At 35.0% G+C, this 14,443-nt stretch overlaps 2 protein-coding genes across 3 annotated transcripts in view; both read right to left on the reverse strand.

The window, feature by feature from the left end:
* Positions 1–4,476: 4,476 nt before the first annotated feature.
* Positions 4,477–14,443, reverse strand: part of LOC134531391 (odorant receptor 67a-like) — a 34,564-nt gene continuing 24,597 nt past the window's right edge. Inside the window, exon 5 of one of the 2 annotated variants that reach the window (XM_063367093.1) lies at positions 4,477–5,884. In XM_063367093.1, coding sequence (XP_063223163.1) covers positions 5,879–5,884 — 6 coding nt within the window. In that variant the 3' untranslated portion in view covers positions 4,477–5,878. Of the gene's footprint in view, positions 5,885–10,446; positions 11,425–14,443 lie in introns of those variants that run through there. The other variant, XM_063367092.1, reaches the window with a different exon arrangement.
* Positions 4,483–5,878, reverse strand: LOC134531389 (uncharacterized). Its single transcript, XM_063367091.1, has one exon. The coding sequence runs from the start codon at positions 5,841–5,843 to the stop codon at positions 4,554–4,556; it is 1,290 nt and encodes a 429-aa protein (XP_063223161.1). The 5' UTR covers positions 5,844–5,878; the 3' UTR covers positions 4,483–4,553.

Raw genomic sequence — 14,443 nt, forward strand, 5'->3', positions numbered from 1 at the left:
AACTCATAATCGATAGCTACCAAACGGCGTATAACTAATTAACAGAAACAATATAATTAAAAAAATTTACAGATAAATTAACATTAATTAAAAAAGGCGTAAAAATACGTGAAATAAAAACCATATAAAACTAGAGACCAGCAACAAAAATAAATTACAAGTAAAAATGTGGCCCTGCCGGCCACAAGCAAATCAATACATCCTATTACTCAACTTGATTTCCCAGTTTGTTCTTTCTACATTTTTCCAGATTTACATTATGAAATAATCTATTATCGTAGTTTATTCTATTAAATTCTTGATAGGAATGCCATCGAGCAAATGTGATGGAAGAAAAGCTCATACTTTTTTTGTTTCATCTCCATTGTTTGAGGTACAGCTAAACTTGCGGTGTAAAGTCCATGTGTTGTTTACGCAACAATTCTCTAATCTAATCACATATCTTGTTGATGCATATTTATTAAAGGTTGTCTCGCCACGAATGTTATTTTGTTGGCATTATATGATAAGGTTTTTTTTTGCATTTATCAGTTTGGTGACAGCAATTAAGTATGCAGAATAAAAGTATTCCTGCGATAAAAAGCATTAAATAGTTGAGGAGGGGGAGGAAAGGAGTAGAGATTTCCTGAAACATTACCTCACAAATAATTATCAAATTTAAATTATTTTCAATTTTAAGCATTGAAATACACATCTGAAAACTCTCATGGACGTGGTGTAAAATGATTGGCCACCAAATAAATCAACGCACAACACACAGGATAGCTAGAGATTGGACAACTTTCTGTGCGCCGTGGACGTGCTGATTTAAGGCCCCCACACGCGGTGATCAGTTGTAACTGCACAGTCAAAACTTCAGTGTGTGTGCAAGGATGGTGGACTGATCAGTAGGGGCAGGCATTTTTCGCGAATAAATCTGAGCGCCTATTAGACTGCAACAAAGTATACCCGTACCAGTGGTTTCTTCCTTGTGATTGGCGGCCGTCTGCGAGAGAAGTCATTATCTTAGTTGACCGGGCCAATCAGGACTTGTTTGCTTCCGCACTGACTCACGGTGATTGGTGTTGTAAAAATCTACATTGACCTGAAAGAAACTCACCCAATTAAGAAACACAGATGATGCTACAGTGTTGTAACTTTCAGCTAGTCTCGGAATCTTTTTTGCGAAATTTGCATGCCCCTACTGATCAGTAAAACTGCTTAAGGGATTTCTCCCCCTTGTGTTTGATAACCCAGCCCTCTTAGCCAGAGTGGCCCTGCCGGCCTGGGGCCCCCACGGGCGTGGATACGAACACGCCGTATACGCGTAACAGGAGAGGTGTTAGAGATCCAGCTATGTCCAGAGGCTGAGGCTACCCATCCCAGCATAGCCACCATCTTCACCCCCTGCCTCGCTCAGCTGACCAAGCAATTTGCTGCGTCCTAATCCCTTTGACGGTGGACTGATCAAGAAAAGAAATTAAAATAAAAGACCTTGTACCCCTCTTAGCCCTCCGGGATTTAGTTTACTAAAAAATTAAATTTTTCTGATGAATAAAGGTCCCACAGTGAACCAGACATCGCATCCCACTCGCTACAGTTCCACTCAGATCGGGCGCTAGAGGGGCCCTCCTGTGCGCACTTCTTTTCGTGAGCCCCCCCCCCCCCCCCCCCACTGAGTTTTCCTGCCCAAGATGCGAGGTAATTTTAAAATAAAATAAAAATATTTTAAAATAAAAGAGATACTGAAATAAGATTATTCTTAAACTGAAACCACTGCATTTAAAAAAAAAAGAAAAGAAAACCAAATTTTGTTTATTGAATTATTTTGAATTTGGTTTGGTTCCGGGGGAACTCATGGCTTCTCATTGAATCGGACTGCAGGCTAGAGAGCCCTCAGTCCGAACTGCCGAATCGCCAGTCCTAACTATCAGTCAAATCATCTAAGTGTCGTGGTAGACATCTTTGTTTGCTTTGCTATTTTTTTTTTCTTTTTTCTAACTAAACGTGCAGCTGCAATTGCAACGTACAAAGTTGATTCCATATTCCATGATGAAACGGTACATCCAACAGCAACAGCGGCCGGGAGACATCGTGTGTGCGGAAGTCTTCAGTTCGGTCCAAACGGTCAGTTCGGGCTGATACTATCTACGTAAGATACTGAGTAATATCTGGCCATATAATTGATAACTCGTCTCCCATGCCGGTCCTACTTTGTTTCAAAGTAACGCATTTCTAGCTATATTTTTAAATAAGCTGAGTTATACAACAGCGCCACTTGGCATCAATCAACATGGATGCCGACCTGGAAGGAACATATTGGTTAATTGCCGTTTCATTCGAATTACCTGTAACAATACCGACGCTCGTAACGTCATTACTTAAATAAATTTCAACAGTAGAAACTCACAGAACTTATTAAACAGTTAACGATATGTAAACAGAACTCCATATATGGCTGTAAGCATACTCCAGATTGTGTATAAACAAAATAACTGTAGCTCTGTTCGTTGTTTTTGAGTCATTTGAACTTAACTCACTTTAACATTATGGATTTTTAATAAAAATGTGAACATGTTGACATAAAAGTTAAGCCCTACTTTCGGACGTTCTGTGGGGTCCTAAACACACAATTTGCTCTACTAATCGAAATAGAGGAAACAAAAACTACACATGTACGGAAAGTTTTTTAAGACAAATATTTTCATATTTTATGTAACTCAAAATAAAATACAGTCTGTATATTCATTTCCATGCCAACAATTTCCTTCCTGTAAAACATAATTTATTCGCATAAATTACTGTCCACAATTAATTTTGTAAAACTAATGATGAAAACATACAAGGGTCATATAGGAAAATAAATACAGTAATAAGGTTTTTATTTGTACATATTTATTACACACACTTGAAATAGTGCTCACAATCTTCTCAGTGTTGGTGCTAGCCCAAATAAATTTCATTTGCGCTTAATAGTTCTGTACTGAACTGATACCATGATAACATTCGATCATTTTTACAACCAGAAAATATTATACACTTAACCATACAAATATTGTAGACATTGAAGAAAATAAGCATTTAAGTTCGAGTGACGCTAAATGTTTTGATTGATCAGTGCATTTCATATATTATAATCCATTTTATTGACACAATCAGCCAGGACAAAAACAAATACGTAAGAGTGCTTTATTTTTTATTATAAACTCAATTGTTGAAATATCCTGAAGTTAATCGTTTACACAATTTTGTGTAATTTTCACAGATTTTAAACATAGAACTAAGGTAGACATACACAGATATTAAATGGTTCTTAAAATTTTGTCTATGAATGTGTCAACGTAGCGAGACCATTTTTCCTCTGAGATTTCTGTAACTAATGTGTACTAGTTTACAGCGAATAAATACTTATTGTGACTTAATTATAAAAAATTTAAATATATAACTGTGATATTCACTGTTTTCTCGTGTTTTTCTAATTTAGTTACAAGTGTAAAAATCATCTTGAAATCGAAGTTTCAGTTAGATAACAAACATTTAATAATATTCAAAAAAACTCCTAAAACACATGTTATTATAACATTAACTTCGTTTGCTCAAATACATTATGAGTTAATTATATTTATTTATTTTTATTTTTTAAATATATCTGTAATAATAACTACTCTTAACATTCTTAAATATATTTTTTTAAATCTTTGAGTAAAAAATTACAATTTCCCTGCATGAATATTACTTTTGGGTTCATTCTTGAATTACAATCGTAGAAGCATTAATGTTTTAGCACCAAATATGAAAGTATTTGTTTGAAGAAATGTAAAATTTTTGGAAAATACTTCTATTGAATAAGCATGTGTTTATGTAAAGAGGTGATTTGATACACGCAAAAATGGTATGCATTTTATGCAAACATTTGTATCATACAGTTGTTTATTCAAGTTTGTTCTATTTTTATTCAAGTGAGAGATTGTGTCGATCATTTATTATTGATACAGAACTGATTAATTAGGTTCCGAAATTTGAAAAAAAATGTTTGGAATTGATTAAATGTAACCAATAAATTTTTATATTTAGGATTGTTTTTATTTGTAAAGTGCTGTTCCTTTGACGTGACAACGTCTAATAAATCGATGAACGCCGGCTGCACGCACGAAAAAGTGTCCCGTAACGCACATTGTTCCGTTACGCTGTGTCCCGTTACGCTCATTGTACGCTTGCGCCACGTCTATCTCTCTTCCACTCGACTGTTTATAAAGTGAAGTGAAAAGTTAATGTGGATTTCATTGCTTATTACAACCACAATTTCGGCAATAAAGGTTCATTATTCTTGCTTTTTAAAAATCTGATTACTAGTATAATTTCAAGTATTTATTCTTTTATTATTAAAATAAAAATGAATCCATTTTATTCATAAAGTATGCAATCATTTCATCAATTCTTTGTTATGACGCTGTCACGTTAAACTATCGTCCGTAAACCGACTTTACAGACAGCCAATTTTTTATTTTTTTTTTCATTTTAGCAACTGAAATTTAAAACTTATCTTAGATGTCATGCTGTACAGATCCGTTTCGCTACCTCGGTGTTTCGGAGGGGTTTAACTGCAGCAGTACAAGCAGGTATGACATCACTGAACCCATCATTGAAGCAAGTAACGGCATATCGAGTGTTATAATTCCTGAACCCGAGAACGCCATGCCGCAATCGGTGATCTGGCTAGAGAACTCTTTCAAAGCCGTTTTCTTCTCTTGTTCCTGTCCACAATGGATTAGAGAGTGATGTATCCTATCGTTGATCCGTTTAGTCTCATTAGTCGAGGCATTGCAAGCCCACAGCATAGCAAACGTTTTTACGACATAAGCTAATGACCATGTAAAGAAAGTGGTGGCTTGAAATTTTTGGTTGAAGTCGTTCGGGGAAGTTATTGAACCGAAGCCAGCTTTTAAACCAAAATACAAACTCAAAGTAATGGTAACAAACGTTGAGAATATGCTGAATAATACGATAACGCCATAAACTTTGTTTATTATTAAAGAAATTTGATATATTTTGTTGTATATCCGTCTCATAGAATGTATCAATCTTGCGCGTTCATCAGATAGTAGGCCTTCATCCACTGAATTTCGGTTGTTCAAGTTCATAATCATATTTTTTGGCCGTTGTGGTGACTCTTGGATATAATTTAATGTGCTTCTTCTAAAATAATTTACGGTACTAGGTTTTACCCTCATAACAATAAGATCAAAATGAGTTTGTAGCGCTTCATTTATTAATTTCAAACGTTGGTATATCAAAAGTATTAAATTTATGTAGCTGGCTGTAGTGGTAAACACGACAAAGTCTGTAATAAAATGCACGATCTGAATGATGATTCTTAAAGAGCCGTCTCGATGTAATGTGGCAAAAACTGTACTTGCAATAGTAAAAGCTAAGAGTGTGAATATCATTATGGCAAGATGTCGTGCGCAGCATTTGGACCAATTTCTATAGTTTACACGGGAGTGTTTAGAAAGCATTTCATCAACCTCCATGAACGTCTGATATATTTCGAGTCTGGATTTACCATGCATATACATTCCTGTTACGCTCACCAGAGCTGCCATGTAGCGAGATACAAGATTTAAGAGTCTTAGTATTTGTAATTTAGGACCAGGAACATTTATTGATTCGTGAAAAGTTTCTTTATTCCTGGTTGCACTGATAAAGAAACTTACTATCATAATGAAAATTACTGCATACGTATGTAAAGTCTTTTTCACAGAATATTTTGGTTTCAATCGAATTGTGCCATCAGAAAGAGTTTTTAAAATAATCTGAAATGGTTCCAAGCCGAATGCTCTTGAAACCATCCATATTGGTTTCATGCATGTGGTGAAATCTGCTTCTTGAACAACGTCCATTATATCTGTAAACAAAAATTAGTAAAAAAATTGGTAAGAGACAGGTTTCTCAAAATTATTGTTTAGTAAAATTAATTAATAATAATTTTGTAGATACACTGTCATAAAACTAAATGAGTATATTTGAACACAATATTTCTTTCCACTAATTTAAATTCGTAGTTTTAGTTATCGTCAAAGAGTACCCAATGACAAGATTCACACTTCAAAGAATAGCGTAAGAGAATTGAATCAATGGAGTATGAAAAAAATAACACAAATTTTTACTTACACTCTGCCGTTAATTTAAAATTCCAAAAAAATATATTAAAACAGAAATATTTTTGTAAATAATCACATTAAATCCCAACATGCCAGCGCGGTGGTAAAAATACAAGTGTTCTTTCTGAAAAGTTTCTCCATTCCATTTGGATATAGCCGAAAATTAATTTGTTTCGTAGTCCCATTACAGCTTTGTTTATTTAGCTGTACTTCGTCTTAACGGCGATCAATACCCACCAGTCACGATTAACTCCATATGCATAACAACCGAAAATTTGAAACTACAAGAAAAGGCTCCGATAAAATGCCGGTTTTGGACTTGTTTTTCAACAAGGAATTTTATTATAATACTAACCCATTTTTTACTAAATCTTTAATACTATAAAGTTACCGCACACGTTAGAAGTTATACTTCTATGGCATCACTCGAATATTAACCTTAAAACATTTTTAATTATATATTATAACACTAAGTATATGTTTGGATTTTTGTTTTTGCTTAAATCACTTAAATCAGCCTGTAATAACTTCTTACGAACAAACCTTAATATTATTGAGCTTATTAAAATCCATTGCATTATAGTGTTATTAAAAAGAATACTGTTCCCATGACGAGATTCGAACTACGTCACTTGAAAGTAACAAACACGCTCCCCCTACCACTGAACTATTAAACCATTTGAAAATTCGAAAGAGAATATATAATATAATAGATTTAATGCCAGTTATCTTATGTATTTTAAAACTTGAGATTACTTTAACTATAACTATTTTATTTTATCAAATATATTTCAAGGTATTTCCGTTCGTCGACTCTCGGTCCATTTTCACGAAATTGCTCCTGCTAAACGCTGTACACTTAGATACCGGAAAAATTCGCGAATTAATTTCGCGACAGGCTAAAATACAAATAGTTATACCTCAATGCAGCCTCTGTTATTGGCTCACAACTCACCTAGATGACTCTGGGCAAATGAGAAACACCGAACCAAAGCTGTATCGAATCACAGGCTGCTACGTTGGGACGTCTCACAAGACAGCAGCCAATGAGTGGGTCACATTTGACCGAGTGTAAGTAGAACTATGGAGTTCATCCTACAGGTCATTGAACCCGCGAATTTTTCCGGTCCCTACGTATAATGAGAACTAAGATGTTTACACATAAAAAAATTCAAACAATTGAAGACGGCTTTTTTTTCTTATCCCGAATCACCAACCAAAGCTCCAGAACGTAACTACTCTTACCAAAAAACTATCAGCGAGGAGTACTGAAGCTGGTTTAGCCAGCTGTATCGGGTTTTCATGTTTGCCAGTCCATAGCCTACCTAATGATTAGAGTCCCGGAAATTTTGCGGATTCCTCTGGCCTCAGGATAGAATTCAAAGTTATAGGTGTGCTCGACCCATGTTTACTTTCCCATTGGTTGATTTCTTAGCGAGAACATTTTTATTCTTGTTATTTGGCACTACCTGATTCGCTTACTTCTCTCCTAGCTGGACATCGTTGGCTCACGGTCGTAGAGGGGCGTGTCCAAATAACTTCGGTCCAATCATGAACACAGTGCGACAGTGTGGAGGTTTGCATTCTAGCTTGCGACTAAATGAATGCGCGAAAATTCCGTGGCTCTACTGATGATAGTGCCCGTCCCCTGGTAGTCGATTGTTCTACACGTCTACTTCCGAATATGTAGGGAAGCCTTCATTTCACAGACGAGAGAGCCACACCCGAAGTTCCCCGAAGTTCATGCTCGCTTTTTTTTCCGTTCTATCTCATTGTATAAACCGGTTTGGCATTAAATTTTTCGGTCGATTAGGATAGGTTTGCTACATTATAAATACTTTAAAAAATTTACGATGGTTGGTTATATTAGGTAAGTTTAGCTACATTATTTAATACTGTAAAATCATTTTATGGTTGCTTTGCAAGTAACTTTTTAATATGTAGCTATCCAGGGCTAGGAAACCGTTTACATGTATTCACAGTATCTTTAATGTAGCTATCCTAACCAAATCAACCGTCCACAATGTTTTAAAGTATTTATAATGTAGCTAACCTAACCTAATTGACCATTAGTTATCATGAGTTACAATAAACAAAACAAAAGGAAGATGCGCGATCGGGCGTTTGGCTCTCTCGTCTGTGAAAAGAAGGCTTCCCGAATACGTATAGGCCTCCGAGTCTTCCCTGACGCCGACGAACAAACAGAGTTTCCTAACACCGCTGTCCTGGTATCATCAAAACAATGTTTATATAGTGCAGGCCAAACGTCTCGCAAGCTGAGCTTTTGTGAAAAAATTGTTCCAAAAACATCAATAATCGAAATGACACGCTAAAGCGTACGCAGGGGAGGGGAGATGCGAACGCGGAACCTGCGGTCTAAAGGTTTTGCGCATGTGTGTTACCGCCTCAAGTCATCTCACCGGGCTATGTATAGGTAGAGACCGGAAAAATTCGCGATTTCAAATCCCTTAAGGATATACTCCATGATCCTCTACGCACTCGTGCAAATTACATCTGCTGATTGGTTACCGACTCGTAACACCTGTTGAATGGAATGAATGATCGTGATTCGCTAATTTCTCTGTTAAATATTTTTCATTGGCCCAGAGTCCTTCAGATAAACTGTGGCCCAATCACTGAAGCAAAATAATGTCAATAGTATTTGGACTCTATCCTATCGCGAAATGAATCCGCAAATTTTACAGGTCTCTATGTATAGGCCAATTTACACGGAACAAGCGGAAAACTTTAGAATATTCAAAAAGGTGTTCATAGAAAAAAAAATATTTTTTTTTCCATTAGTATTCCTTTTAAATTCCACATTTCCTCCCGCAATCCCGGACCCAAGCCCATGAGAGCAGAGGTACCAACTTAGCAGAACTAACCCTCAGTCTCACCACCGGTCGCCCCAGACGCCGCCGCTCGAATGACGCAAACGTCGGCCATCATTGTGTGCTTAGGACTCGGCGCTCGACTTGTCACAACCTTTTGTCAACGTCGAGGAGCATCCAGAAAAGCCTAGGATTCATTGATCCCGCGTCGGACGCCCGAATAAACCGCGTTCGGAAATCTTTCGATTTTCTTTCCTCCTAGAATTCAAATTTAGATGTTTGTAAGTTAGGTATTTTATATTTTCTTAAAAAATTTGCATTTTTTATATGTACGGCAGGTTTTCGTTCGTCTAATTGATTGTAACGTATGTCAATTACATAAATAAAACATAAAATTGTTGTAAAGTATTAAAACTCTCGCAAAAAAAATTGGTTGTCTGTAAAGTCGTTTTACGGACGATAGTTTAACGTGACAACGTCATACAAAACATTGATGAAATGATTGCATACTTTTATGAATAAAATTGAATAATTTTTAATTTAATAATAAAGAAATAAATACTTGTAACTATACTAGTAATCCGATTTTTAAAATGCAAGAATAATTAACCTTTATTACCGAAATTGTTGTTGTAATAAGCAATGAAAACCACATTAATTTTTCACTTCTCTTTATAAACAGTCAACGAAACAGTTCACGTGTAGATGTACATAAATCTAGCCTAAGTTGTGTGCTGCCGCTGTCTTTCTTCTCCTCGGACGCATAGGCCAATCGAGTGGAAGAGAGATAGATGCGGCGCAAGCGTACAATGAGCGTTACGGGACACAGCGTAACGGGACACTTTTTCGTGCGTGCAGCCGGCGTTCATCGATTTATTAGACGTTGTCACGTCAAACAAAAAAATTCGTGAACACATATTGTTATTCTCAAAATGGTGAGGGTTTTTTTTTTTTTCCCCTTTTCCTTCTTGCAAACTACCGCGAATGTTGCACGAGCAAGCGGCGAACTCCGGATGTGTTCGCGACTGACCGGGGGTAAGTGAATGGTAGGCTTCTCAACAAGCTACAACAACGTGTCAACGTCAAGCATCCAGGACATTTCGCCAGCACTGCGCGGCAACTCTTTTATTTATTTATTTTATCCTCGGGTTGTCACCTGGGCGGACAGCGCTTGCCTTGTGTTTGCTTTCCAAACAACGCGCTTCGACATTCTCCATCGATCCCTCTTTTGGCGGGATCCACAGAAGATTGTTCGTCGTACCTCGTTGGTTTGAGCGAGAAATAAAATGTTGCCCACGACAAACTTTGTGGAGATTTTTGGTCGAAGCGCCAACTTGAGTATGAGTGGTTCTCGTTTCGAATCCCGACTAAGGCACGGATGAAAGAAGTGTTTGATATACTGTGTTTTTGTCTCGTTTCAACTGTTGTGCTGAATTTTTTGGGTTCCGTATTTTTGTGCTGTCAACATTTGTGGGTTTTTTTTTCGTATTTGTTAGTCCATTTTTCTTTGTTTGTTGACCATATTCCTGTTGTGGAGTATTGTGTGGTGTTTATATCCTGACAACAGCAATTTTTTGCTTAATTTTTTGTTTTTTGTAGTTTTCTTCTACAGGCATACATGAGCATAGCAATGGCGTATGTCCAAAAGCCTACATCAGTCATGCACTCCCATTGCACAAATCTTTCAAAGATAATATTAAAGTTAGGTGAAGTCTGAACTGTGAGCTCGCCTAGCCAGTTATCTAATTATAACAAACACGGTGGGTGTACATAATTTATTCAAATAAAAATAATACACCCTAAGTTTGGAGGAACCATTATCAACGTGATCAGTCGAAGTAAAACAAATGACTACCACAAGATAAAGCGTACTAGGTTAAACAAGCATTACTCGCAATAGATTTTTTAAAAAATTTAAAAAAAATTATATCATATTTTCTTTATTAAAACGTAAGGAATCTTTACTGCTTAGTAATCAATGGATAAATTAGAACTACGTATTCAGTCTTCTGTTTAGTAAAATTAACTGAAGTAAATGATCGCAGATTATGAATTGTTCGTAAGTTAGAACTATCAAATGTTTTATTTGCTGAATGTATTATCGAAATTACCTTAAAATGAGACTATAAGCATCACTTTGCTACTACGTTTAAGCTAATATGTTATTATGATTTTTTTTTTTACTTTTTATATATTTTTGCATGATACTAACCGAATGTTACTAACAAATTTATTTTTAAATTTTTTAATTTTATAATCATATTATATACTCACCTTAATAAATTTTAATGAGACTCAAACACATTCGTGCATACATATTTTGTGAAAAATGTAAGTTTATGTGAAATCATTTTGAAATAAATTAATATCTTATTTATTTATATCACAATGTGAGTCTCATTTTAACTGAAGTCATTCATTACGTTGAAATAGGAGTACGCTGCTTGAAGAAGCTACAAAACACACACAAGAAAAACACATTAATTATTTTCTTATACCGCCATACACTCTTTATTTGAAGCACTTTTAAATTAAGTCAAATAATTGTTTTCCTTAAAATGTATGTATATATTGAACTATTACTTCACGAATGAATTATAGTTACTATAGGTAATAGGACAACTATTATTATTATGTTTATACGGGCGCCACACTTTAACATTACTATATTATTCATAAATATTTCCACTGCTATAAGTGGTTTTCAATTGCAGCTTATACTCAAAGTTACCCATTTCCAATATTAATAGTTTGACACACATAAGGTGATTTACACTGAGAAACTAGGTTGCTTACCCATTACTCATATGAAATCACATAAAATATAAGTTATCTATATAGTTACGTTGGGCACACACTAAATCAAAAGTTCATTTATGATAAATAATAATACTTAAAGTGAATTAAAAAATCAACTAACTCAGTTACCTCGGATCACACAAGAATCTTTAAATCAAGACCACTAGGTGAAATTTAAAATAATTATGTTGTGCCATAATGAAAACCAGAGGCATTAACAGGAACAATAAGTTACTAGGCCGAAACAGTTAATAGAAGGGGCTCACTGAACACAAAACTTCAGGCCTAAATACATTAAACTTTAGTACCTTATATTTCAGTAGATAAAGGTAGCCCCGGTAATTAAATATTACCGTAACATTCGCCCTGGCTCAGGGGCGCAACAGTTCACTTATTCAGTGAAATATCAGCTGAAAATATAGCTGACACCAGCCACAAAAATGGCACCAAAAAACTTCCTTCTTCATTGTATTCTCCAAAATAATATCGTCAAATTTTTTAACAATGACTAAAATTTTCATTTTAAAAGGTCCGCCGATCCATAGACAAAACACCTTCTCTTAATCAGATATCTTTGCCCAACATTAAAACATAGAGAAATTGCTACTGCTTTGAGCAATAAACTCTAGCGATTATTACAATTGAAAGACATATAAACAAACACTGAAAAATATTTAAACTAAAGTTTCAGTGTTCTGAGATAATTAGTATTATCACAATATTAGTGATGGCTCGATATTCGATATCCAATATCGGAGATCGGTAATATCGGCACATTTTTCAATATCGGACATCGGTAAATACTTGCGATATTTTGATAACCGATGTTTGCTCTCGCCAATAATACTTCTCACATAACCTTAACCGTAATTCCAAGCTTATTTTCATTACCTAGTAATTCCAAGCATATTTTCCACAGAAACAATTTCAAGATTTCAAGCCTATTTCTTCTTTCTGATACTGCAATGCATCCCGACAGTACAATTAACAATTCTTCCATGTGTACACAAATCCAAGTCATTAGTGCATATTTATTCGTTTCAGATATTCGCAAAATGTTTTAGCTTGATGAATTTTCGAAGTTCACTATGTGTACATAAATTGAAAACATAAACGAAATAATTACGATATTTAATTTAATAAGTGGTGTAGCCGTAAGTAAACATGAAGAAGAATAAAGTTGCTGCTTGATATAACAGACATTTTCTTTCCGTGTCGTTTCATGGTCGCCAACTGCTGTTCTATACAAAAACATTACGTAAGTTTTTACAAAAGCTAAAATATGAAACGTGTTTACGTAGGGCAAGTTGCAGCAAAGGTATCATGTTGGCTATAATGAGTGCATTGAAAACAACATAAATAAAGATGTGTGGTTTTATAAACTCTGCAGTACGTTTCTAAGTTGTATTGAAATTACTTTTCACGTATTTTTAACGTGTTTCCGCACCAATAAATGGAGTGATACACTTGAACAATGGTCACAAAATTTACTACTTGAAGACCTTCCTTTCTAGCGTGTCGTTTACCGTGATGAAATTTTACAAAGGGTACAAAAGTTTGATGTTTTTCGGCGGTAGCCTACGACTCACGTAGTTTAGGTTCCCTACCACGTTCGTGCAACTTCGGATTTCTCTCAAAAATTGAAATTTAAAAACATCGAAGTGTTATGTTAGGTTAGTCACAACATGCTTGAACTTCTGATTTAGCGGCTGAAGTGGCGTTAATAAACTTCGGAAATCTTTGGAAATTCTTGCAGGGAACCGAAACTACGTGAGTTGTGGGCTTCCCGTTTTTCGGACGGTATTTTTCGTAGATTACAGTTGAGACACTGGACTCAGTACATGCAGTGGCTTGTAATTCATACATTAAAAGCAAATACACTAGAGACTAATACCGGACAACTACAATATTTCTCCACAAAAATCTGAAATTTGTTTCCTTGTAGTTACAATATGTTTTTTGCATACTGTAGGTAATACCTACACCAGAATATTGCTTTATCTGGCCTTGAAAAACAATTTAAATTTTTAAGACCTTGAATTAAGAGAGCTTATTTGTAGGCCATTATGATAAATTCATTATTAGCTTTCATTTAATGTGAATTTACTATATTTTACAATTAATAAAAATAATATACATTCACATATGTATGTTTTATTAATATTTAACATTTTTCATTATTGTCTCTAACAATACTCCAGAACCACAATTTTATAGAATCAGTGTTAGAAATGAGATAGGCCTATTATCAGAATATCGGAATATCGGGTATCGGTTATCGGATCGGTAAATTTGGAAATATCGGAATCGGTATCGGTATCGGGTTTTTGGATATCGGGCCATCACTAGTATATATCAAGAAAATAACATATTTCAAAAATATATGAAAATGTTACACAATGTTCAACACTTAAATGAAAATATGAATCTGTTGGAATCTCTTGTGGATGTAGGGTAATATTTTCAGCGTTTGTAAATGCACCTCCACGTTAGATAAACTGATGAACACTATAATTAAAAAAAAATTTAAAGTTTAACACAAATTTTAAGCCCATATTGAAAGTCCATATTAAATTATCAGAAGTGATATGTGTGATGAATCTGGTAATTATTCTTGTGGTTGTTTGGATATTCAACGCTCCTCTTTTCTCAAATGGTTCATCTTGTTTATTG

Source organism: Bacillus rossius, chromosome 3 (genome assembly GCF_032445375.1).
Source record: "Bacillus rossius redtenbacheri isolate Brsri chromosome 3, Brsri_v3, whole genome shotgun sequence".
In the NCBI taxonomy this organism is placed as follows: domain Eukaryota; kingdom Metazoa; phylum Arthropoda; class Insecta; order Phasmatodea; family Bacillidae; genus Bacillus; species Bacillus rossius.